This window comes from Pelophylax lessonae, assembly GCF_965119305.1.
Source record: "Pelophylax lessonae genome assembly, chromosome: 4".
NCBI lineage: Eukaryota > Metazoa > Chordata > Amphibia > Anura > Ranidae > Pelophylax > Pelophylax lessonae.
The window spans coordinates 25,120,212-25,147,368 of record NC_138771.1 but is presented as its reverse complement, the minus strand read 5'-3'; the positions used below and the strand labels follow the sequence as shown (position 1 = coordinate 25,147,368).

At 45.8% G+C, this 27,157-nt stretch overlaps 1 protein-coding gene across 1 annotated transcript in view; it reads right to left on the bottom strand.

The window, feature by feature from the left end:
* The window catches only part of CHSY1 (chondroitin sulfate synthase 1), an 88,044-nt gene extending 62,104 nt beyond the window's left edge, over positions 1–25,940 (bottom strand). Inside the window, exons 1-2 of the mRNA XM_082255962.1 lie at positions 25,429–25,940; positions 11,833–12,328 (exon numbers count right to left, since the gene is read on the bottom strand). Coding sequence (XP_082112088.1) covers positions 11,833–12,328; positions 25,429–25,772 — 840 coding nt within the window. The 5' untranslated portion in view covers positions 25,773–25,940. The remainder of the gene's footprint in view (positions 1–11,832; positions 12,329–25,428) is intronic.
* Positions 25,941–27,157: the final 1,217 nt, after the last annotated feature.

Sequence of the window (27,157 nt, the reverse complement as noted above, 5' to 3'; positions counted from 1 at the left end):
GAGACATCCCCTCCCACTCCTCGGAATGACAGCCAAGCGGCTTCTCAGCTGCATCGGTTGTCATTACAAGACAGCCAACCGTAGGCTATGGACGGCAGTACCGGGGTGATGCTTCTAGCTGCAGACATCACTCCGGTACAAGCACTTTCCCGAAATATCTGCCACCAGTGCATATCTGCCCTCGATATATCGGCTTTGCCGATAGTCGATCTCTAGTGCTGACTAGTGTGCCAGCCACTCATTCAACTAATGTGACCCCATTACTGATGGAGGGGCAAACAAGGACATCCCCCAAGCACCCAATGTTGTCCCTATTGACATAGGACATCCTCAGGTTGATAGAATGCCAGTAGCTGGTCCGCACATTACCCAAGGTTGTGATGCTGCACTATTAAAATCTGTGGCGTTGTGTAACACTTGAACCACCTGCTGACTTGGCAATTTTTTGGTATTTTGCCAAGGCACCCCTGAAGAACCCAGAAAGCGCACCAGGGTGCCACGGCACCCTGATTGAAAAAGGCTGGTTTAAAGAGGTTGTAAACTCTTTTTTTGCTTTTTCACCCTGAAAGAGAAACGCATAATGAGCTAGTATGCATCGCATACTAGCTCATTATGCAATACTTACCTTAAAACGAGCCCCCTCCGTGCTGCCCGCTCACCTATATGACGGGCGACATGTTCAGTTGCCCGTCTTCCGGGATCCGGCCATCTGATTGTCCGGAGCCGCAGTGACGTCGCGCACGCGTGTGGGAGCCGCCGGTCACGGCACTGGACTGAAGGAACGGCACCAGCGGCCGTTCCTTCAGAGCGCAGGCGCCAGTGACGTCACTGGCTGCATGCAAGGTAAATATCTCCTAAACGGTACATGTTTAGGAGATATTTACAGTACCTATAGGCAAGCCTATGATGAGCCTTACCTATAGGTACAACTTGCAGAGGAGGGTTTACTTCCTCTTTAAGGCATGTTGGATCTGGTCAGGACATTTCTGGAGCCTACTATGGTTATAATGCACTCCCAGGACTAGCGAATGAACAGTGGTTGCATCGAATGCTTTGTGCTGAGACGGCATTTAGTCATTTCTAAAAAAAAAAAAAAAAACGTTTCCAAGCAAGGGTTAACGGCAATCCTATGCTGTGCACAAGCCTCCCAGCACTGCTTATCTTTAAAGCCTCAAAACTCCAGAACCTTTATCTGCAGACGCTGGCAGGGCCCCCTGTACACATGCTTAAAGGCTTTTACTCTCCAGAGTGTTAAGATGATAATCACCTCCCTGACAATATCTGGCCAGTATATTTTCCCAGGCTTCTGCAGATGGACACAAGACAGGTCCCTTCTGTCACACCAGGGGTCTGCATAATCTGAAGCTTTCGGGAAGTGACTGCGGACAAGAAGCTTCCGAGCGTGATGTCAGAGCGGCACTAAGCTGGCCTTAGTTAGTTCAACTTGTGACCCCAGAGGTCATGCACACCGCCAACAGTAAGCAGGCGTGGAGAGACTTGAGCAACACACAGTCAATACTGGATTAGACTGCTATGAAAAGAAGCAGTGATTCAAAGTATTAGAGGAAACGTACGCTTTCCTATACAGAGTAATGCAGGAGGTCAGAGACTAGGATTAGTGTCTACCTTCGGGGGGGGTTTGGGGTTTACAACCTCTAATGACTTTTGCCTCTAGGTAAGCTTCTAATAAGGCTTACCTATAGGTACTGTAAAATCTCCTGAACTTGCACCGTTTGAGATATTTACATTGCATGTAGCCGATGACGTCATCTGCGCATGCGCTCTGAATGAACGGCCAGCCGTGCTGTTCCTCCAGAGCCCTGTGCGGCGGCTAGCGTGCGCATGCACAGGAGTGATGTCATCGCTCCTCCGCTCAGATGGGCGGAAAACGCAATCCAGGAATAAGGACGGATCGAAAAGATCTGCCATGTTATCGGTGAGCGGGGAGCTTTGTTCCAAGTCAAGTATTTCATAATGAGCTAGTGAACACTAGCTCATTATGCCTTGTCTTACAGGTTTTTCTTTTATTTTTTTTTTCCTGAGGTTTACAACCTCTTTAAAAATGTACACATTTTGTCATACAGTATGTGTAACACCGGGGAAGGAAAGACCCGATGCTGCATGGGGCAAAAAAAATGGATTTTTGCTTTCGTCTTTGAACGCAACAAAGGAAAAATTTAGCCTTGCATTAAACTTTGTGCAGGCAAACAGCTTCAGGAAGAAAAAAAAAAAAAAAAAAAAAAAAAAATCTAGTTTTTTTTTAACCACTTAAGCCCCGGAAGATTTTACCCCCTTCCTGACCAGGGCCTATTTTGCGATTCGGCACTGCGTGACTTTAACGGACAATTGCGCGGTCGTGCGACGCTGTACCTAAACGAATTTGACGTCCTTTTTTACCCACAAACAGAGCTTTCCTTTGGTGGTATTTGATCACCTGTGCGATTTTATGATCATGCGCTATAAACAAAAAAAAGAGCGGAAATTTTGCAAAAACAATACTTTTCACATTTTTTTTTATATGAAATTCCTCCCCCCCCAAAAAATGTAAAAATCAAAATTTAACATTTTCGGCCAATTTGTTTTATGCTACATATGTTTGGTAAAAAAAAAAAAAAAAAAGCGTATATTGATTGGTTTGCGCAAAAGTTATCGTGTTTACTAACAAAGGGAAAGATTTTTTTTGTTTTTGTTTTTTAACGCGTAATGGCGGCGATCTGCGATTTTTTCTGCTGTACTGCGACATTGGGGCGGACAGATCGAAACCCTTGACTGACATTTTTGGGGTTACCAGTGACATTACTGCAGTAATCAGTGCTATACATATGCACTGTTACTGTAAAATTACACTGGCAGTGAAGGGGTTAACTTTATTTGAGAGGGAGGGGCTGTGTGTGTCCCTAGGGGCGTGATTCTAACTGTGATTGGCTGTGGCTTGAGCTGTAGGAACAATGATCAACGGTCCTACATAGTAGAACCGTATGATCAGTGTTCCTACACAGAGGAGAATGACAGGCAGCTTGTTTACATTAGCCGCCTGCCTTTCTCCCTCTCCGACGATCGCCGAGTGACCGGCGGACATCGGGTCTGCCGGTCACACACGCGGAGGGGGGTCTGACCGCGCCTCAGGCGGCACGCGCTCGCTCCCCAGAGCCTCACAGGCTAGCGACGTCACAGGTACGTCACTTTGCCTGTGAGAGGCTGACTGCCGCAGTATATGTACTTGCAGCGCTCGGCAAGTGGTTAAATCAAAAGGGGAACATCTTCTGTAAATGGGAATAGTTGACGCCATCTTCTGTGGTATGAAAAAAAGGGCTGGCGTGCCGTGTGATTGGCTGAGATCAGTGCAGTGATTATGGGCTTAACTTAGCAGATCACGTTTCCTTTTTTTAAACAAACTTTTGAGAGGTCTCACAGACATCTCAAAGATCAATTGTTGGCCAATGCAGGGAGAGGTAATGGATTGCCAAAAAATAAAATAAAAATGTAAGGGTAACTCCACTTTCATGGGAAAAATAGCAAAAAAATTAACTAGCAAATACAATTGTGACAAATCATATTGTGATTGGATGTTAAATTACTTTTAATCTGCAGAGCTGATTTTTTTTACTGTAAAATCAAATGCAATATGGCTACCTGGAGGTATACAGAGCACCCCTCAGAAACATTTCCCGCTTGTGATTGGCTCACTGATTTTCCTAACAGTCTGCACTAAGATACAAGTCAGATTTCTGGCATCCCCTGCAACAAAAGTCATTTTTGGTAAAAAAAAAAAAAAAAACTCCCAGGAGGAAAATCGCATCTAAAAAGGGATGCAGACACTGCAATTATCCTCAGAGCCCTGCAGGTGCAGCAGCAGATTTAGAATTCTGAAACTGCTCCCACTTTGCTTGCTCCCATTCTCCACATGGACACAAACAGCGATTTCTTCAGAAGAAAAAGGTAGAAATCTGCTACAAAGTTTGTCAAAATCCTTGTAATGTACATGCAGTACTTTTCCAGTGCATCGGCACACCCCTGTAATGCATTGGTGTGAACTGGGCATAGAGCTGCACGATTAATCGTATGAAAATCGCGATCTCGATTCACCCCCCCTGACGATCTAAACCGGACATTCTCGATTCTTTGCATAGCTGAGGGAGCAGAGAAAACAGCTGTGGAAAACTCCCAGTAAATATAAACAAAATGATTACATTGTATCTTTCCTCGCACCCCTAGCAGCATTAAGGCTACATTCACACCTGAGCGTAGCGTTTTTCGCGCGTTTTTTACCGCGATTTTACCGCGATTTTTGCGGCGTTTTTTACCGCGATTTTTGTGCAGGCGTTTTTAGATTGAATAGAGATCAATGGAAAACGCCTGTAATCTGCCCAAAAAGAAGCTCATGTACTTTTTTGAGCGTTGGGCGTTTTGTATACAGCGTCAAAACGCTCAGATGTGAACAGGGGCCATTGAAATGAATAGGATTTGTCTTGTTGGGCGTTTTGAGAGCTGATCCTAGAGCAGAAAAACGCCCCAAAACGCCTAGATGTGAACGGAGCCTTAGTCTCCCAGTAACTATAAACAAAATGATTACATTGTATCTTTTCCTTCCCTCTGCCAGGGAGAAAGGAAGTTTAACCTCTTAAAGACTGGATCTTTTTCTGACACTTGTTGCTTGCACGTTTAAAATCATTTTTTTTGCTAGAAAAGTACTTAGAACCCCCAAACATTTTATATATTTTTTTAGCAGAGACCCTACAGAATAAAATGGCGATTGTTGTAATATTTTATGTCACACTGTATTTGCGCAGCAGTCTTTCAAACGCAATTAATAAACTTTAATGAATTAAAAAGAAACGGAACAGTAAAGTTATCCCAATTTTTTTTGTTACACAGAGAATCGTGATCTTTATTCCAAGCTAAAAAATCGTGATTCTCATTTTGGCCAGAATCGTGCAGCTCTAACTGGGCAGATAGGAGACCAGACATCTTGACTAGGTGTTGGAACTGCGACGAATAGCTGCCTAACCCCGCATCTGGTGTAAACCAGCCCTTAAAGGGTACAAGATTTATCCTCCATGCGTATCTTCGTTGTAAGATTTCCAGTCCTCTTGGAAAAGGTAGCAGGCATCTCTAAGGAAAGACATTCATGCACCTTTCCCAGCAGAGCGATGAGAGATTAGCCTTTGCTGACCTTACCGAAACTAAAGTTTAATCCTCAACGCTCCTTATCCCCTTCGATGCCGGGGAAACGTGCCACGTGGTTAGAAAGCCATTCAGTCCAAGCAGAGGAATCCGCAGCAGCAGCGGGGTTAATGAGCGAGAGCGATGAGGCAGAAAATAGCCAAGGAGAAGGCCGTCCAATTGGTCAGATTCTGCTGACAGCTAATAAACCCCCGAGAGAGTTTTCATTATATATTGTTAACTTCTAGATCTGCTCTACATTACTTTTCACACCAAGGATAACAAGGTATTGATATTTCGATCTTGTGACCAATGTTTAGATGAAAAACACAGAATCGTTCCATACCACACCTGGCAACCCATATTACCTGGGAGATGAAAGATGCAAACACCATATAGAAAGCACTATGTACAAATAGAGATAAAGTGCCGAGCCTCACATTCAGTGTTAGTCCTGCAATGTTTGTTCTTCTAAAGCAATATAAATCGCACTGTGCTGGCCATGCGTTGGGTCACAGAATGCGCCACCAGCAGGTCCCTCAGCTATAAGGGTACAATGTTTCTTACCGGCATGGACAATGATCATGCAGTAAGGTTGGCCATTAACGTGTTACTAAACGCACAACAGTAAGATCTGTCTATAGATGCAGAATAGCATGCTTGATATACTCACTGTGTAACTTAAGGGCTCTTTCACACGGGCGATCCGATCAGAGCCGCCTGTCAGTTTAGGCGGATCTGATCGGATCCTCCATGCAGCTCTATGGGGCAGCGGATGTCAGCGGAGACACCTCCGCTGACACCCGTATTCGACCCGGTCCGTGAAATCCGGACAGATGGAAACCCTATTTTTCCATCCGTTCAGGGATCGGATGAGAGCGGACAGTGGGTCGCAGGAATAAAACCCTTCTGGTTTGAGTTTTTGGATTGGAGCTTTCTAACAGGGGGAAAAAAAAAAAAACCACACATGCAAAACTGCCAAACTATATACAAAAACACTCAATGGGAAAGTTTTTCTTCAAGCCCAGTGTGCATGGAGCCTAGATCTACTATCTAGGCTCCATGCACACTGGGCTAGTCCTAAGCACAATCTAAGACCAACCTATCTAACCCTGTAATGCAAAGCTCGCTATACATACCTTTGCTGAAGCTGATCCAGTCACATGCTGAGCTGTCAGCGGCAGCTTCTCTGGAGGTGGGTGCTGGAGAGGCAGCCAACAACGGAAACCCCATAGTAAGTCTATGGGTGACGTCACTTCCCATTACACAGCCAACGCCGGCTGTATCCACTGGAGATCGGATCAGCTTTAGAAAATGTATGTATAGTGAGTTTTGCTTTACGGGGTTAGATAGGTCAGTTTTAGAGGGTGGATGCCTGTAGATTTAGAGATTTTAGTTTTAGGCTGGACTCCCCCCTTTAATGCCCATCCAAGTGCCGGTTCACATTTCTGCGATCACAGATCGCATGTAATTCGGAGCGCACTGCTCCTAAAACAACATGCGATGTCTGTGCGGTGCAAATTCAGCCATAGAGTTTGTATGGCTGAATTTGCACCGCAATCGCAGTGAACTCGCACAGGACCCTTTTTTTTGGTCCGCAGCAGAATTGGATCGCATGGTGGTTCACACTAGTGCGATCCGATTCCATGCAAACTTTCAGATCGCACTGTGATATGATCTGGGGGGGGTGTCTAACTTATAATTGACACCCCCTGCGTATCGCATATGGCAGTGGGAGCTGCCAGGGGTGCGGATGCAATGTGGGAACACGCTGTATATTCGCAGCATTCCTGCGGAAGGAAGCCCTAAAGACTGTTTCATAACTGGGGGGGGTGTGGAAATACAAAATATTTTTACAACAGAGATTACGATGGAAAGTCTACTATCCTACCCAAGAAAAGGACAGCTGGCCATCTTCCACAGAAGCCAAGCTTGCAGTTTTTGCTGAGCCATAAAACCCCATTTAGTATAAAATGTAACTAGCGATCATTGCCCTCAGCCTGGAAACAGCACACAGCTCTCTAATTAGCTGCCTACAGCAGTAAGTCTCTTTATCCTTATGAGAGGATTTGTTCGTTCTCAGTGGAAAGGATGATCCATCTTCATATCTTATTCATTTCCTGCAGACTGGACTGGAAACAATGTCACAGGATATCGGTGTCTAAGTGCACATAGGTGAGCGCCTAATGAGAGCCGCTTGTGAAATGGTCCAACGTAATAGTTTGATTGCGCAAAAAAAAAAAAAAAAAAAGCTTGGATAGATTAAACCTTCCAGTGACCTCCAAGCAATTGTAAAAAGGAGTGATTTTTATTTCTAGGAGTGATCAAACAGTATTAAGTACCCACTTTAACAATGCAGACTGACATCACAGCCTTTCTTCTGGGCAAATATTGAATTAGGTTACACCCAACCCTATTACACAAACCTGCCAAACTAATCAAAGCTCAAACACATTGGAATGAAACCTATACTGCTTAGGTAGGAGATGATGAAAACATTGTCACATTTTAAATGTTTTCTGCATTTCTAACCGTCAGAGATTATCGGTGTTCCTGCCTTGGGCTTTCATCTGACATCTGCGCCATTTCAAGTGCGCGGGGGGGGGGGGGATATTTGCTCAAAAGGTCAGTAGCAGATCTGCAGCGTAAATTCCCTGTGACAAAACGTATGGCAAATACCTGCTGGACATGAGAAATATTTTATATATATATATATATATATATATATATATATATATATATATATATATATATATATATATATATATATATATATATATATATATATATATATATACACACACACACACACACACACACACACACACACACACACACACACACACACACACACACACACACCTCTCCAGCTATTCTATAGAAGTATTTCTAGGATTTGATTACTTTAAAAAAAAAAAACCAAAAAAAAAAAAAACATTTACTGCGGGTCAAGCTTAGCGCAAGTTCACCCCGTTCACACTGGAGCGACCTGTCAGGCGACCTGGTGGTCGCCTGGCATAGAGAAACTGTGGACCCGTTCTAATAGGAGCGACACAAGTCGCTCCAAATTAGAAAAAGGGTCCTGTACTACTTTGGGGCGGCCTGGAGCGACCTGCATTGACTTCAATGATATGAAGTCCATGCCGGCCGCTCCGAGGTCGCGGTGCGAGCTGCGCGCCGCGACTTGTGAGGTCGCCCCAGCAAGTCGGATCGCCCCAGTGTGAACGGGGTCTAAAGATGTAAACCGATTCCAAGCCCCCATTCACATTGGAGTGACTTGTCATGCGATTTAACAGGTCAATTTGCATCACAAGTCACACTACTGTCAGCAACGGCCAGATCCAAATGGATGCGATGCAGACTTTGCTGTGCCACATCAACTTAAAAGTACTTCCTGCACTACTTTTGCTGATTTTGGGTGCGACTTGGAGACATCGGTGCATGAAGCCGCACAGATGTGTTCAACGTCACACTGACACGCAGCTTCAAAATTGTGCAGTTTCAGATGGTCGCACGATTGCAAAGTGAACGTTCAACGTGAACGAGGTGTAAAAGGCAGACGTTTTACCTAAATGCATTCTATCCATTAAAGCTGAGCTCCACCCAAAAGGTCAAGTTGCACTTCAGGGCCTCCTCTAAACCAAATGGCACTTTTTTTGGGGGGGTGTACCTTGTTTTGAGGCCTGAGCGATCCGAGTGGACCCCTCCAATGTCTTCCTGGACACATCACATCACAGGTACCAGAAGTCTTGCAAACCATTTATAATGCACGGCGCACACATGCAGTGGGCACACAGCAGTAAAGCCGCAAGCTGTCACAGCCGGGTGCCCACTGTAAAGTTGCCTGGCGCCAGAAAATGCCAGAGGGAAGGAATGGCTCAGGTGAGCACATCACTGGATCCTGGGACAGGTGGGTGTCCATTTATTAAAACTCGGCAGCTACAGCGCTTGTAGCCGCTTACTTTTAAACACACAAAAATTACTGGAGGTCCTCTTTTTTTATTTTTTTTATTTAAAAAGGGTAAAACCTTCTGCATGCAGCCCCAACCCATTGGCTCCTGTTGCCGTCAATCACAGCCAGAGAGGGAGCAGGAAGCCAGGAGCAGCCAGAGTGCCGGCAGGAGCCCGGAAAAAGGGGCTGCTCTGTGCAAAACCATTCCACGTAGCAGGCAAGTAAGGGCTCTTTCACACAGGCGATCCAATCAGATCCGCCTGTCAGTTTTTTAGGCTGATCTGATCGGATCCTCCATCCAGCTCTATGGGGCAGCGGATAAATCTCCGCTGACACCCGCTGCCATCCGTATCCGATCCTGTCCGTGAAATCCGGACGGATGGAAACCCTATTTTTCCATCCGTTCAGGGATCGGATGAGAGCAGACAGGCGGTCCGCTCTCATCCGATCCCCCATAGAGAGTAGCAGGAGCTGTGACACCTCGATCTCCACACAGCAAGCGGAGACGTCATCCGCCGATTCAGCGGGGATCGGCGGATCGATCCCCGCTGAGCAGCACGGATCCGCCTACGGAGGCGGACCGTGTGAAAGAGCCCTATGGCGTTTTATGGACAAAAAAAAATAAAAAGTGAACACCAAGCCCCTCCCCAATCCCCACTGCACCTACCCTTCATGGATTAGCTTTCACTGCCTACGCAATAGATACAGGCATTAAAGGAATTTGAAACCTGCGGTCTCAAGTTTGTGACACTGGGGCAGATGAAAGCAACTGATTGGCTAAAGTAGTCATGGGCCAGCACATGACCAATCCAAAGCTCTCTGATCCCTCCTGATAGAAGACCAAAAACAGCTGCTTTGACAGTGAAAGCTGATAATTCATCCAAATTGCAGGGGGGGGGGGGCTACTGTGTTAGTTCACCTTCTCAGGTAAATGCAATTAGTGCATAGTAAAAGTTCCTTCCTTTTCTAGATTTTCAAGCAAAAATTACTTTTAGATCAAAAGTAACCCTGAAGCTACGTACGAACAGTCAGTACAGTAGAAACCTGCCGACATTGGGCCCGTGTGTACAGGTCCTTGTCTGACAGAAGCCCAACTCACAACCGCCTTCTGTCGAATGAGCATGCTGGAAAACCAGAAGCCGATCAGCGCCCTGAGCCAATGGCTGCGAGTGCGACTATGGGGCAGTTCCCCATCAACACACATAGTTACATAGTTAGTGAGGTTGAAAAAAGACATCAGTCCATCCAGTTCAACCTATAATGTGTGTGTGTGTTTGCTTTTAACCGTACATTGTATACCCCTCAATGTTGTGGTCTTTAAGGTGTCCATCTAATAGTTTTTTGAAACTATCAATGCTCCCTGCTGATACGACTGCTTGTGGAAGAGAATTCCACATCCTTACCGCTCTTACAGTGAAGAACCCCTTACGCACTTTAAGGTTAAACCGCCTTTCCTCTAGTTTTAGTGAGTGGCCACGTGTCTTATTGTATCTCCTTTCTCTGAATAGTTTGTTCCTTATGCTAGGGTCACCAGTACAGTATTTGTACATTGATATCATATCCCCCTCAATCGTCTCTTCTCCAGAGAGAATAAGTTCAGTGCTTGTAGTCTTTCCTCATAGCCGATGTCCTCCATCCCCCTAATTATTTTTGTTGCCCTTCTCTGGACTCTTTCCAGTTCCAGCACATCCTTCCTGAGGACCGGTGTCCAGAACTGGACAGCATACTCCAGATGTGGCCGGACCAGAGTCTTGTAGAGTGGAAGAATAATCTTTATTTCTGGAGTGAATCCCCTTTTTTATACATCCCAGTATTCTGTTGGCTTTGCTTGCGGCGGCTTGGCATTGCATGCCACTGCCAAGCTTGTTGTCTACCAGTACCCCCAGGTCCTTTTCCATCCTAGACTCACCCAGAGGTTCCCCCCCTAGCGAGTAGCTTGCTTTCTGGTTTCTGGCCCCCAAGTGCATTACTTTACATTTATCAACATTAAACCTCATCTGCCATGTAGTTGCCCACCCCGTTATTAACACGCAATATGGCATAGCAGTGATGGCGAACCTTGGCACCCCAGATGTTTTGGAACTACATTTCCCATGATGCTCAACCACACTGCAGTATAGTTGAGCATCATGGGAAATGTAGTTCCAAAACATCTGGGGTGCCAAGGTTCACCATCACTGTACCAGGCAATACTCTGCCAAATCAAACTATACAACTATTTAAAGACAGTTTACTGAAGGGCCAAAACACAAACAAAGGGCCCCAGTAGGTTGCTGAGCAATGTACATTTTTGCAAAATACAACATAATGTGATGGGATTGGCAAACCTGTAGGCCTGTGCAGGCACCCCTGAAGCCAGCCTGATATCTCCATACTGCTTACTTTTGCTTGTCCCCAATAGCTTCCGAGGCACAGCAGTGCTTAGACGCTCGCTCTCAGTATCACAGGAGTACGCCCCTTATCGCTGCAATTCTGCGCAGTTAGAGAGCGCACAAGCCAGGGAATGCAGTCCATTATAAAGTGTTGCAAGGCATTGCAGGATGCATTCACAAACACATTCTACCACTTAAAAGTTTAATGTCCACTGTCCGGGCAGAGGTACACTTTAAGGGTGTTTCAGATTTTAGGTACTCTGCAGTCAACCAGCATGCATAGCATTACAGATCAATAAACCTTGTGTGTTTTTTGGTTTTACAACATCCAGCATGACGACTTACCTCATAAGACCAGACACACTGCACTTTGGCAAACCTCCGAACACATCGGCCAATTTCAACATCCTCGTGGGTGGTGTACATCGATCGAAGACACTCCCCAATGTGTGGAACCATCCTCCGCAGGACCTCTCTGCTCATAATCACCCCGGGACCGCCCATGCAAAAGTTCTCACCCGGCTCTAAGGCCAGTTTGCCCATCTCCTCCGTGGTGCCCAGGCCAGTCTGCCCCAGGAACAAAGGCTCGCTGCTGTTAAGGCTGCGCAGGAAGCTCTCTAGGCGTTCTCCTTTGATATAGACGTCATCGTCTGCTCTCATGAACCACTCGTATTGATCCAGATAGTGATCGTGCATATACTTCAACATCATGAAGGATTTCTTTTGGGGTGGATAGGAGTCATCTACATTTTGGAGCGCTATAATAGGGATTGGTATGGACGTGTCTGAGCCCTCGCTTGAGAAGAACTCCACTTTTCCAGGGATGGACTCTGACCAGGTTCTGAAAGATAAAATGTATTGGATTTAGAACATACATCCAGGAGAACACTTGTGCAGAGTCAAGATTTTAAACCCCAAGTTAGGTGGCCTTACATAGGACCCCCTCCTCCCCACCCCGCTGTACCAGTTTTCCACCATCACCCCCTGTGAGGCACTGGGGCGCCACTTAATCTCCTATTTGTACCTTTCAGCGCGTACAGACAAGAGGCATTCTAATCAGTCAGTGCCGTCACATGGACACCGCTGACCAATCAGAACCTGTCTAGCCCATCACGTCAGCACTGCGAGGAGGGGAAACCAGGAGGAATTCAAATCCCTGGATTGGTGAAGCAACGTCCTGATGCCCGACAGTGGGAGATCGCGAAACACTGGTACAGTGGGACTGGGCGAGATGGGGGAGGGGGTCCAGTGTAAGGTCTCCTTACAGATTTTCTGTAAAGGTGAACTTACCCTTTAATCACTGGCCTACTGGGCACTTTTAACCCCTTCCTGCCCAGGTCAAACTGTCACACTTTAAATGACATTTGTGCAGCACTGTACCCAAATTACATTTTTATCATTGTTTTTCCCCACACAGAGCTTTTTGGTGGCATTTAACCACCTCTGTGGTTTTATTTTTTTGGGCCATATCAGGTCAATGGGGTCACATAAAACAAAAAAAACAAGTTTTTGACCATTTCACGAGAATCCTAACGCCGGTTCTAAAAAGGTCTGTCGCCTTCTTGTGAAAACAGACAAATACTTTTTTTTTTTTTTTTAACAGCTGAACGATAGCCAACTCATGGCGGGCTTCCTGCTGCATTAGTCATTAACATATAGACATACTTAACATATCTGTAAGTTTACTCGGCAGCCACTAGACCCAGGAACAAAGATAGAGACCTTTAACTTATTCATAACCTTTCCTGCATTTAAAAATCGGCATGCTTGACTTTAAAAGCAGAACTATTGGAAAACTTTTCTTCAATTTGGATAGAGTGATGGCACTTTTCCACTGCAAGAACCGGCTCGGCTCTACTCGGCCCTGCTTGCTTTTCCACTGCTGGTACCGCATGGTACGGTGTTGGAACGGTTCGGTATGGTTTGCTTTTCCACTAAAGTAGTACTAAAGTTAAGTGGGTGGGATAACAACGATTCTCTGACCAATCAGTGGCTAGTAGTGACTGCATGCAAAGGATTGTGGGATATGGTACCTCTTGGAACCACAATCGAGGTGGTACTGTTTTTGAGAGCCGTACCGTTCGGTTCCATGCAGTGGAAAAGTGCCGCCGTACCAAACCGTTCCTACACCGTACCATGCAGTGGAAAAGCACAAAAGCGAGCCGAACCGTTCGGTTCCATGCAGTGGAAAAGCGCCATAAGGGAGGGCTATAACCCATTCGATTTTTTTTTTTCCCCCCACTTTCACCATCTTTTTCCCATTGCAGAGATTTCCCTTCACTTTTTGTCTAAGATCCCTGCAAATGAAGGGAATTCCTTGGGGACTCCCAGGTCACCAGAAGTAGCATCCCCATTGGAAGATTTACCCTCATTTTATGGGGGGCAACCCAAAATTTGGGGGTTTTGTTTACTTGTACTAAAAAAAAAAGAAAAAAAAAAAAAAAAAAAAAGTAGAACATGCTGCATTTTTTCTGCACTGGACCGCAGTAAAACGCATCAAAAACGCACCAAAACCACACGTCCTTAAGTATAAGAAACAAGGGGGGGTAAACAAAAAAAAAAAAAAACGCACTGGACTGCACCAAAAAGGCTTCCGGAACGCACCTGGACTGCATTTCTAAGGCATTTTTCGTGATTTCTGCCCAATGGTCGACCTTCCTCCCACCCCTATTCTGGCATCACTGTAGGAGCAAAGAGAGCCCCCCCCCCCCTTTTTGATTTATCTTTACTGAACCTCCACTTTTTTGGTCAGGAAACCACCTGCCTTAAACTCAGAACTTTTTCTCAAAAGGGATGAAAAGGTTTCTTTTGGTTTGCTTTTCCTTGCTGGAAAGCGCTTACTTTTTTCTGAAGAGCGTGTCAGTACTTAATCTAAAGTGGAACCAAAAATAAGAGTTTCCCCTCAAAGGGAATACTACAATTTACTCTTGGACGTTAAATCCCCCTCCCAAATTTCAGCCAGATAGCAGGTCTACTGGAATTAAAAAGTGCTGATGTTCTGGCTACAGACATAACCGATTCAAATGACTCCACCAGGGGGGAGGGATTCTCTTATCTCCCCCACCGGAGTATCAGAGGAGAGCCATCCAATCTTTGAATCCATACATCCAAATTTCTAGCCACACAGGTGGAAGCTGGGGCTGGACCTGGGGAGAAGGCTGAAGCATCCCAGGCTTTACGCAGCAGCGCCTGCTTTCCTGTCCATTTGCTCTTTTAGAGCAGTGGTCCTCAACCCTGGCCTACAGGGCCCACTAACAGGCCAGGTTTGCAAGATAACTGAAATACATCACAGGTGATCTCATTTGCTGCTCAGTGATTGCAGTATTCTAGTCTGCATCTCCCCAAGGTAATACCTAAAATCTGGCCTGTTAGTGGGCTCTGTAGGCCAGGGTTGAGGACCACTGTTTTAGAACACCTGAATCCTCAAAGGAAAGATCAGACCTTTTAGATACAGTATCACACAAAAGTGAGTACACCCCTGACATTTTTGTAAATATTTTAATCTATCTGTTAATATGAAAACACTGAAGAAATGACACTTTGCTACAATGTAAAGTAGTGAGTGTACAGCTTGTATAAGCCCCGGTTCACACTAGGGCGACCTGTGAGGCAACCTGGTCGCCTCACAGGTCGCCTCCCATAGGGAAGCTACGGACCCGTTCTAATAGGAGCGACAAGTCGCTCCGACCTAGAAAAAGGGTCCGGAGCTTCTTTGGGGCGACCAGGAGGCGACCGCCATAGACTTCAATGTTATGAAGTCTGTGGCGGCCGCTCCGAGGTCGCGGCGCGCTGCTCGCACCGCAATCTCGGAGGTCGCCCCTGAAAGTAGCGTCGCGCCAGTGTGAACCGGTGCCAACAGTGTACATTTGCTGTCCCCTCAAAATAACTCAACACACAGCCATTAATGTCTAATCCGCTGGCAACAAAAGTGAGTACACCCCTAAGTGGAAATATCCAAATTGGGCCCAATTAGCCATTCTCCCTCCCTGGTGTCATGTGACTCGTTAGTGTTACAAGGTCTCAGGTGTGAATGGGGAGCAGGTGTGCTAAATTTGGTGTTATCGCTCTCACTCTCTCATACTGGTCACTGAAGTTCAACATGGCTCCTCATGGCAAAGAACTCTGAGGATCTGAAAAAAAGTTGTTGCTCTACATAAAAGACCCTGAAAATGAGCTGCAGCACAGTGGCCAAGACCATACAGCAGTTTAACAGGACAGGTTCAACATGTACTGTGACATACTGAAGCAGAGGATGATCCCCTCCCTTCGTTGACTGGGCTGCTTGGCAGTATTCCAACATAAGGACCCCAAACACACCTCCAAGAAGACCACTGCCTTGATAAAGAAGCTGAGGGTAAAGGTGATGGACTGGCCAAGCATGTCTCCAGACCTAAACCCTATTGAGCATCTGTGGGGTATCTTCAAACAGAAGGTGGAGGAGTGCAAGGTCTCTAACATCCACCAGCTCTGTAATGTTGTCATGGAGGAGGGGAAGAGGACTGCAGTGACAACCTGTGAAGCTCTGCTGAACTCCATGCCCAAGAGGGTTAAGGCAGTGATGGAAAATAATGGTGACCACACAAAATATTGACACTTTGGGCCCAATTTGGACATTATCACTTAGGGGTGTACTCACTTTTGTTGCCAGCGGTTTAGACATTAATAGCTGTGTGTTGAGTTATTTTGAGGGGACAGCAAATTTACACTGTTATACAAGCTGTACACTCACTACTTTACATTGTAGCAAAGTGACATTTCTTCAGTGTTGTCACATGAAAAGATAAATTACAAAAAAAGTGAGGGGTTTACTCATTTTTGTGAGATACTGTACCTGGGATAGGTGCGTCTAACCTAGGGCACTAAAAAAAAAAAAAAAATCTCTTTCACTGCAGAATGAAAGGGGAACCGTCTCTTATGACCCTTTGAAACAATCTTCTTCCAGGTTTCCTATAATTCTCAGGGAGCCTAGAACTACAATTCCCACAAAAGAGAAAAAAAGAGCAAAAGGATAACTTCTACTGATTGAAGACTAGTCTCCATACTGGCCCTAAGGCTACATTCACATCTGAGCGTAGCGTTTTTTTACAGCGATTTTCAGGCGAGTTTTACAGGCGTTTTTAGATTGAATAGAGACCAATGGAAAACGCCTGTAATCTGCCCAAAAAGAAGCTCATGTACTTTGAGCGTTGGGCGTTTTGCTCACAGCGTCAAAACGCTCAGATGTGAACAGGGGCCATTGAAATGAATAGGATTTGTCTTGTTGGGCGTTTTGAGAGCTGATCCTAGAGCAGAAAAACTCCCCAAAACGCCTACATGTGAACGGAGCCTAATGGTCCCAAGAAGGGACATACCTTGGGACAGTGTTGGAAGAGGCAGCAGTAAAGCTGCACGATTAATCGTATGAAAATCGCGATCCTGATTCACCCCCCCCCGACGATCTAAACCTGACATATGCTCGATTCTTTGCATAGCTGCAGAGAGAACAGCTGTGGAAAAAAAAAAAAAGCCTCCAGCAAACAAATGCTTATCAGCATTAAAGTCTCCCAGTAACTATAAACAAAATGATTACATTGTATCTTTTCCTTCCCTCTACCAGGGAGAAAGGAAGTTTAACCTCTTAAAGACTAGACCTTTTTCTGACACTTGTTTGCAAGTTAAAATCTTTTTTATGCTAGACAAGTACTTCGAACCCCCAAACATTTTATATATTTTTTTAGCAGAGACCCTACAGAATAAAATGGCGATTGTTGTAATATTTTATGTCACACTGTATTTGCGCAGCAGTCTTTCAAACGCAATTAATAGACTTTAATGAATAAAAAAAAAAAAAAAAAAAAAAAAAAAAAACGTAACAGTAAAGTTATCCCAATTTTTTATTTGTTACACAGAGAATCGTGATCTTTATTCCAAGCTAAAAAATCATGATTCTCATTTTGGCCAGAATCGTGCAGCTCTAGGCAGCAGCTGAGTCAGTCTGAGCGGGGGATCTATCCGCAGGGATATCCTCTGTTAGAATCTGCTCCATTGCAAGAGAAACCCCCCCCCCCCCCCCGGTGTGCACCGCTGGCAAAGGGTCTCGCCAGCCAGGAAGTGCTCTGCTGCCTAAGCCTGGGGATTCTCTGCAGCCAGAAAATCAGCCACCATCCCCATTGGCTATTGGGAAGATAAGCATCTCCGCGTCCGGAAGTGTGCCCTGCTACTTCTGTTTCCATGCCATCTTGCCACTTCGCTGGAAGTGTGTCAGATGCCATCTTTGTACACCAGGAGCAAAGGAAAACACGCAGGGATGCCCACACCTGATCCTCTCCCCACGCGTACCTAGCGGGACGCACCTCAGAGTCCGGGAGCCGAAAAGTGAGAGTTGCCCTACCACATTAGGCAAGTATCACGACATGGGAAAAACCCTCTGAGAAATAGTGGGATTACAGTAGACAAGCCATAACAGGTCAAACACCTGCAACCTAGAGAGGGTGGGGGTCCACCAACCACAATAACCCTACCCAACCAAGACAATAACAAACGTCACGGTGTGTGTACTCCTGGAGGTCTGGAAACAAACGGAGGGTCAGAGGAAGGGGAGGGCTTTTTAAATGGGTGTCCAATTTGTGTTTCCTGTAGAAGGCGGAGCCAATATCTCCAAGCAGCTGTCCTGGAAGATGAAGGGGGGGGGGGGGGGTAACTGACTTTAAAACCCCTTTAGGGCTGCACAGTGCAATATCAGCCTTGGGATTGAGAACCAGTTTAGGAATGGAGAGGCCTAGGAGTTGTCCGGGGGGATGGAGCGCACTAGGACTACCTGAAAAGCTTGCTCTTCTAGTTAAAACGGTGATAGAAACAACATTCTTCAAAGGCCAAACGCTAACAATAGTCACATTCAATATTCAGTAAAAGTGCAAACAGAGACTTGTCACATGGAATGCAAACCATAAAATAGATCATCCAGGTACGAGCCGAGCAAACTAATAACAGTCACCATTTTCATTGTCAAAGGAACTCCGTGTCATCCAGTCTATGGATGCCGATTGCTGCCAAGAACTTAGAATGACGTGGTTGTAAACCCATGAAATAAGAAATTAAAGCATATCCTTCTATAGTGTGTACCCACCTCTATTCAAAGCAATTTGTGTGATTTCTGTCTGCTCTCCCTCTCTGCATGAATCCCTTCTTACAGGCTATGCTAATCCTAAGAGATCCAGGGGATAGGGGGAGGGGAGATACAACACAGCATGTGATTGCCTCAGCTGTGCACGTTTCCCAATGAGACGGGGGGGGGGGGTGTGCAGTCTCTCCACTCAGGTCTCAGATTACACTCAGCTCCCTGCCGTGCAGTATGTGACCTCCGATCCCTGCCCCGCTTCTGAAACAGAGATGCTGTATAAACTGAACACTTGGATGAAAGCAGCCCACAGATGGCCTCCAAAGCATTGCACCATCAATCAGATCGCTGGTGCCATGCAGGTCTCCAGAAGATCTGTCAGTATCTGTGTGCCCATACAAACCGTACGGGCACACTTACACAATCTGACTGAAAGAGAATGAGCCAATATAGCGTGCCATGGTAGTCCATAGTAAACTACAAGCCAACAACTCTAAAGGCTACTGGACTGTGTAGTTTTCCATTCACAGGATAAGAACTGATGACGTGACCGGAGCCCTGCTGAGCAACTTTTTAAAAAAAATAATTGTGACAGCTAGTGGGGGAGATGAGAAAATCTCCCCTCTAGCTGTCTGAGCAGGGAGTATGGGGGGAGGGGGAGCAGCGTTCCATTTGTGACATGTTACACCCCGATTCTGGGTGCAACATGTTATGAAATGTTAATGTAAAGATAGTAATGTAAAGATGTTAACCGCGCTAAAGGAAAAGTACAGTAAAACAGCAGCAACTTCTAGTGTGACCACACCCTGTAGAATATTGTAAAAATAAGTCGCGCTATGATATGATCAATGGAGATGTAAAGTCCATACAGTCCAAACATAAAGTAAAGATGTAATCCGGAACCAGGAACCCCAAAGGGTATAAGCTTACCAGATTGAGGTAAGGTAAAGGCGGTTTCTTTGGATAAACTTGTCACCTTGATAGTAGATCCAGGTCCACGTGAACAATTAGCTCAATGGTCATTGGATCATGGAAGTAAAGGTAAAAGCGCAATAGCGTAAAACCTTACAAACTAATTTGATTAAACACCCCAGTGTTCGTGAAAAATGAATTCTATTGTGTAAAAGAATAAACCTCCACCAATAAAATTGATCACTGATGACAGTGAATAAAAAAAACATGCAAAAATTAAAATAATGATGGGTACCCCTTACCAGAGGTGACAGAGGTATAAACCAAATTTATAAACGTGTTAAAGCTGAAGTTGCCTCTTACCGGACAACTTTAAAAGGAAGGCAAAAAGTGTGAGATTTGCGTGTTGAACCACCACCTTCTATGGCTAGATTCGCCTCTTACCATATGGAGTAAGGATTAAAGCAAAACGTGCAGATCACAATTCAGTGTGAACCCGGAGCCAATAATAAGATAAACCAATAGGGGTCGCCTCTTACCAAATACAAGTAATGTTGAGCCTGTATGGTGATCAAGCATCCAAGGACCCGACTCTCAAACTGGGGTGCTGATTTCCTCAAATGGCGGAGGTATTGTCAGTGTTCACCCACGTAAAAAAAAAGAGAGGCTCCCATAGCGTAAAACCATTAAAAATGTATTCTCAAATAAAATCAAAAAAACTTACAGCAAGACCAGGAATGAGGAGCAATGTTTGTCAGCCGCCAGCCGGACGGCTTCGCTCGCCCGCACTCTCCGGTCGCAATCCGATGACGTCAGTACGCCGTGACCCGACGACGTTTCGTCACAGATGACGTTTTCAAAGGTGCGGACGGCGTACTGAAATGTGAATTTATCCTTTAAAGCAGTAGTATCCCGCTTTTTTACACTTTTAAAGCGGAGTTCCACCCAAAAGTGGAACTTCCGCTCTAGGGAGTCCTGACCCCCGACATGCCACATTTGGCATGTCATTTTTTGGGGGGGGGGGGGGGGAGCGGGTACCTAGTTTTGACAGGTACCCTCTCCCACTTCCGCTCGGAGCGCCGCGGCGCCCTGAGCAGAAGTTCTCCTCTCCCCCTCCCTCCCTGCAATCTTCTGGGACACGTCAGAGGTCCCAGAAGATTGCCGGCCAATCACGGCGCACAGCGCGACTCGCGCATGCGCAGTGGGTACCCGACTGTGAAGCCGCAAACTGTAACAGCCGGATGCCCACAGCAGTGATGCCGGCGCCGAGGGAGAGGATCGAGGCTTCCAGCGGCCGCATCGCTGGACCGTTGGACAGGTGAGTAAATGGCTGGAACTCCGCTTTAACTACAGGTAAGCCTATAATAAGGCTTACCTGTAGGTACAATTAATATCTCCTAAACCGGCACGGTTTAGGAGATATTTGCAGTGCATGCAGCTGCTCACGCGAGCGGCGCATGCGCTCTGAAGGTCCGGCGGACCTTGAGCTTTCCGCGCGGGAGTGACGTCATCGCAGCTCCGACCAATCACAGCGACGGAGCCGCTGAACCCGGAAGAGACACCGTGGGATCATGTCAGCGCCCGCAGCGGTGTCCGTGTCGGGGCTTCGTTCTAAGGTAAGAAATTCATAATGAGCTAGTATGCGATGCATACTAGCTCATTATGCCTTTGTTTTTTTTTTTAGGTTTACAAGAGCTTTAACAGATGGCTGCAGAACAACAGGTACACCTTATGGGGGGAGTGGTTTCATCTCTTATCACCTGATCGCCAATCACTTCGCTGGGTATATGTGGAAGCAGTGGCAACTTTCCCAATCTGCTTATTTATCAAAACTAATCCATCAAAACATTCACTACTTAAAATTACCATAATAATGCTACTCCTAATTGGAAGAAGAAATACCATTACAGTAGAGTCCCACTGCACTGCAAGTGCTAAACACTCATTATATCTGGAGGGGGTAGAAAATACTGATCGACTGATTGGTTTTTCGTTGCCAATACCGATATTTTGGCCATTGCATATCGGTATCGGCCAATATTTTCGTACATTTAAAAAAAAAAAAAAAAAAAGATCACTTGACAGGTACTCTTGTGGAGGGATCTGGGGGTCTAAACAAACAACAAATTAACATTAATTTAAATTAATGATACAGTAAACCCCCGCCCCATTGTGGTTCAGTTTTTGCGGCCCCGGTATTTTGCGTTTTTTTTTTACTATATAAATATTTTTGTGTTTTCCATAGCTCTTGCTCTGTCTCTCAGTATATTTTATGTGTTTAAATTAGTTTCTATTTAATTTTTTAAAAGTGTGTTTAAAGACCTTAAAATGCTTTTAAAAGTACAGTGACAGTAAAAAAAAAAAAAAAAAAAAAAGCCTAGGGTGTATTTTGATAGGGTTTTTCCATTTCGCGGATTTTCACTTTTCGTGGGTCTGTAACCTACCCCCCACGATGGAAGGGGGGTTTACTATCTATATATCTCTATCCATATACACACACACACACACACACACACACACGTCTCCATAATCCAGTCCATCTATTAGAGGGGCTCTATGTAAATGTGTGCTGAATGGGAAATTTGGTGCTAAAACCGAAAAATGACAATTTTTATGAAAATGTGTGTAATAATAAAAAAAATGTATAGGTGTGTGTGTGTGTATATATATATATACACACACACACACACACACACTTTTTTATTACACACTTTTTCCTAAACATTGTAATTTTCGGTTTTAGCACCAAGATTCGGCACACCTCTACATAGAGTCCCTCTAATAGACGGACTGGATTCTGGTCTATGTGGATCAGGTTATGCTAAAGTCAGGACGATTGGCATCTACAATGTGTGTGCAGAGAACACATGAAAGCACCCCGGGTGACAGACAATGAGATCCTGATTTGCATTATTTGTATGTAAAGTAGGACACCTAGATAAGAAGGATCCAATGTTTACATTCATACTGATCTTCATTAGCATCATCCTGATAATAGGAGTGTACAAAGCATTGCCCCGAGCTACTGATAGAGGGAAGATAGGGGGGTGGAGTATATTTGGAGTATATTTACCATTTGTGGGAGTGAAATGAATAAATTCAATTACAGAATGAAAACGCCATGATAAGCGCGCTGTGAATGGTTGAAATTATTTTCTTTGGAAGGGAGGGGACATTTCCCACGACAAACAGCCTCTAATTGTCACCTATTTACAAGCACACAAAATTTAATTGACGAATCGTATTCCTATAAATCAGACAATAAACCAAACTCCATAAAGCGCTGTGCCAGCAGAAGGAGCGAGCACATGGAGGACAAGAACCATCCTCAGCATCACATCCTGACCACCACATACCCCTTATTACATGACAATCTGCACTGCCTGGGTCTGCAGCTACTTCTGTGTAGGGATAGGTGGGGGGAGGTGGGTAAGGGGTGGAGGTGGGTAAGGGTGGAGGTGGGTCTCATCTGTATACGGCCACAGCCTGGGTCTGTAGGTACTTCTATGTATTAGGTGTAAAGGTAGGTCTCCCATATAGACCCAGGCTGTGGCCGTCTACAGGTACTTCTGTGTATGGGGGTTATAGATGGGGGTGGGGTACACTGAAGGTAGGTCTCACCTGTAGGTGGCCCTTGCCCAGGTCTCTAGGTACTTCTATGTATTTAGGGGGGGTATAGATGGGGGTAGGTACACGGTAGGCCTCACCTGTAGGCAGCCACTGCCTTAGTCTGTAGGTTCTTGTATGTATCGGGGGGGGGGGGGTAAAGATGGAGGTAGGTCTCATCTGTAGGCACTCCTACGTATGGGGGGGGGGGGAATAGGTACACGGTAGGTAAGTCTCACCTGTAGGCGGCCACCGCCTGGGTCTGTAGGTACTTCTATGTATTGGGAGGGTATAGATGGGGGTACATAGTAAGTAGGTACACAGGTAGGTCTCACCTGTAGGCACTTCCATGTATGGTGGGGGGATAGGTACACTGTAGGTAGGTCTTACCTGTAGGCAGTCACCGCCCGGGTCTGTAGGTACTTGTATGTAATGGGGGTAGGTAGGTCTCACCCATGGGCACTTCTATGTATGGTGGTGGAAGGGCAGGGGATAGCAACACAGTAGGTAGGCACACTGTAGGTAAGTCTTATCTGTAGGCACTTCTATGTATGGTGGGGGTGGTAGGTACACAGTAAGTAGGTACACTGTAGGTAAGTTATCTGTAGGTACTTCTATGTATGGGGGGGTAGGTACACAGTAGGTAGGTCTCACCTGTAGGCGGCCATCGCCCGGGTTTGTAGGTACTTCTATGTATAGGGGGGTACACTGCTGGTAGGTCTCACCTGTAATGTATTGGGGGTATAGATAGGGGGGGTAGGTACACTGTAGGTAGGTCTTACCTGTAAGAGGCCGCCGCCCAGGTCTGTAGGTACTTCTATGTATGGGGGAGGGGGTACACTGTAGGTAGGTGCACAGTAGGTAGGTAGAATGTAGGTAGGTCTCACCTGTAGGCGGCCACCGCCCCGGTCTGTAGGTTCTTCCATCTGTGGTGGGGGGGGGGTAGGTAGACTGTAGGTAGGTCTCACCTGTAATGTATTGGGGGTATAGATAGAGGGTAGGTAGGTAGACTGTAGGTAGGTCTCACCTGTAATGTATTGGGGGTATAGATAGAGGGTAGGTAGGTAGACGGTAGGTAGGTCTCACCTGTAGGCGGCCACCACCCGGGTCTGTAGGTACTTCTATGTATTGGGGGTGTATATATATGGGGTAGGTAGGTACACAGTAGGTAGGTCTCACCTGTAATGTATTGGGGGTATAGATATAGGGGGTAGGTAGGTCTCACCTGTATGGGGCCACCGCCCGGGTCTGTAGATACTTCTATGTATGGGGGTATAGATATGGGGGTACACCGTAGGTAGGTACACGGTAGGTAGGTCTCACCTGTAGGCGGCCACCGCCCGGGTCTGTAGGTACTTCTATGTATGGGGGGGGGGGTAGGTAGGTCTCACCTGTAATGTATTGGGGGTATAGATATGGGGGGGGGTACACTGTAGGTAGGTCTCACCTGTAATGTATTGGGGGTATATATAGGGGGGTAGGTAGGTACACAGTAGGTAGACTGTAGGCAGGTCTCACCTGTAATGTATTGGGGGTATAGATAGAGGGTAGGTAGGTAGACAGTAGGTAGGTCTCACCTGTAGGCGGCCACCACCCGGGTCTGTAGGTACTTCTATGTATTGGGGAGATATATATATATATATATATATATATATATATATATATATATATATATATATATATATATATGGGGTAGGTAGGTACACAGTAGGTAGGTCTCACCTGTAATGTATTGGGGGTATAGATGGGGGGGTAGGTAGGCACACAGTAGGTAGGTACACCCTAGGTAGGTCTCACCTGTAGGCGGCCACCGCCCGGGTCTGTAGATACTTCTATGTATTGGGGGGGTATAGGGGGTAGGTAGGTACACAGTAGGTAGGTAGACAGGTAAGTACACCCTAGGTAGGTCTCACCTGTAATGTATTGGGGGGTATATATATATATATATATATATATATATATATATATATATATATATATATATATATATATAGGGGGATAGGTAAGTACACCGTAGGTAGGTCTCACCTGTAGGCGGCCACAGCCCGGGTCTGTAGGTACTTCTATGTATGGGGGGTAGGTCTCACCTGTAATGTATTGGGGGTATAGATAGGGGGGCACACAGTAGGTAGGTACACCCTAGGTAGGTCTCACCTGTATGCGGCCACCGCCCGGGTCTGTAGATACTTCTATGTATTGGGGGTATAGATATGGGGGTACACTGTAGGTAGGTCTCACCTGTAATGTATTGGGGTATATATAGGGGGATAGGTAGGTACACAGTAGGTAGGCAGACAGTAGGTAAGTACACCCTAGGTAAGTCTCACCTGTGGGCGGCCACGGCCCGGGTCTGGAGATACTTCTGGGCCGTCATGACCCCGACATAGAGGAATCTCCGGTCGCTGTCCCCGGTCTCCTCTCCTCCTCCCCCCGGTGACCGGGATCCGATGTACGGTAGAAGAAGGTCGTGTCTGTCGCTCCGGCTCCCGGCCGGTACCCCGCAGCCTCCCCCGGCCTGTCCTCCCCCCCGGAGCCCTCCTCCTCCTCCTCCTCTCCGGCTGTAGCGGTGGATCTCGGCGGCCCGGGGGAGGATGAGTCTGGAGGCCAGGAGGAAGCCGAGGACCAATCCGAGGAGGACGCTGAGCCACGAGCGGCGGCTCCGGGCGGCCATACCGGGGAGGGGGGGCTGTGCAGTGCCGCCGGCAGCAGCTGCAGGGGGGGAGGGGGCCCCTTTGTACAGGGCGGACACCGCCGGAGTCCCCACCGCTACCGGGAAATCACACCGAGGAGAGATCGCCGCCGGCCCCTCCACCTTCCGTCATAGAGCGGAGACAACCGGAACCCCCCGCCGCCACCGCTCTCCTTCTTATTCCTCCTCCGATCCCCACAAGCAGCAGCCGCCTTCCCTTCTCCGCTCCGGCCTGTGTCACGGATCACATCCCGTCATGTCCCGGCCTCAGCTCCGCTCCTCACCCGCACCGCGGCTCTATATGAGGCGCACACAGACACAGCCAGGGATTGAACCCGCCCGGCACCCGTCCGCCGCCTCTCATTGGCTGAGAGTCACAGACCCCCCTCCCCTCCGCCGCCTCACGTGACCTGCGAGAGGAGCAAAACTTTCACCGCGGCCGCCTGAGAGAGCTCAGTGCTGTCCGGGGGCGTGTCCTCCTGCTGCGGTAACCCGGGGCAACGGAGCACGTGACAATAAAGAGAAACATAAGTGGGTCGGTTTCCATAGTAACCAGTCATTACACCGGAGTCCCTTCTATATAATCCAATATAAACATTAAATATAATCAATATTACACCCTATATATATATATATATATACACACACAACATCCCATAATTCTCTGTACTTCAATATCACTATTATATATTATACTATATACAACATCCCATAATACTCCATACATAAATATCACTATTATATATTATACTATATATAAATATATATATATACAACATCCCATAATACTCTGTATATCAATATCACTTATATATTATACTATATATACACAACATCCCATAATACTCCATACATAAATATCACTATTATATATTATACTATATACAACATCCCATAATACTCCGTACATCAATATCACTATTATATATTATACTATATTCAACATCCCATAATACTCCGTACATAAATATCACTATTATATATTATACTATATATATATATATATATATATACAACATCCCATAATACTCCATACATTACATCAATATCACCATCATATACAACAATATATATATATACACACACAACATCCCATAATCAATATCACTATTATATATTATACTATATATATATATGCACAACATCCCATAATACTCCATACATCAATATATAGTATAATATATAATAGTGATATTGATTATGGGATGTTGTGTGTGTATATATATATATATATTGTTGTATATGATGGTGATATTGATGTAATGTATGGAGTATTATGGGATGTTGTATATATATATATATATATATATATATATATATATATATATATATATATATATATATATATATATATATAGTATAATATA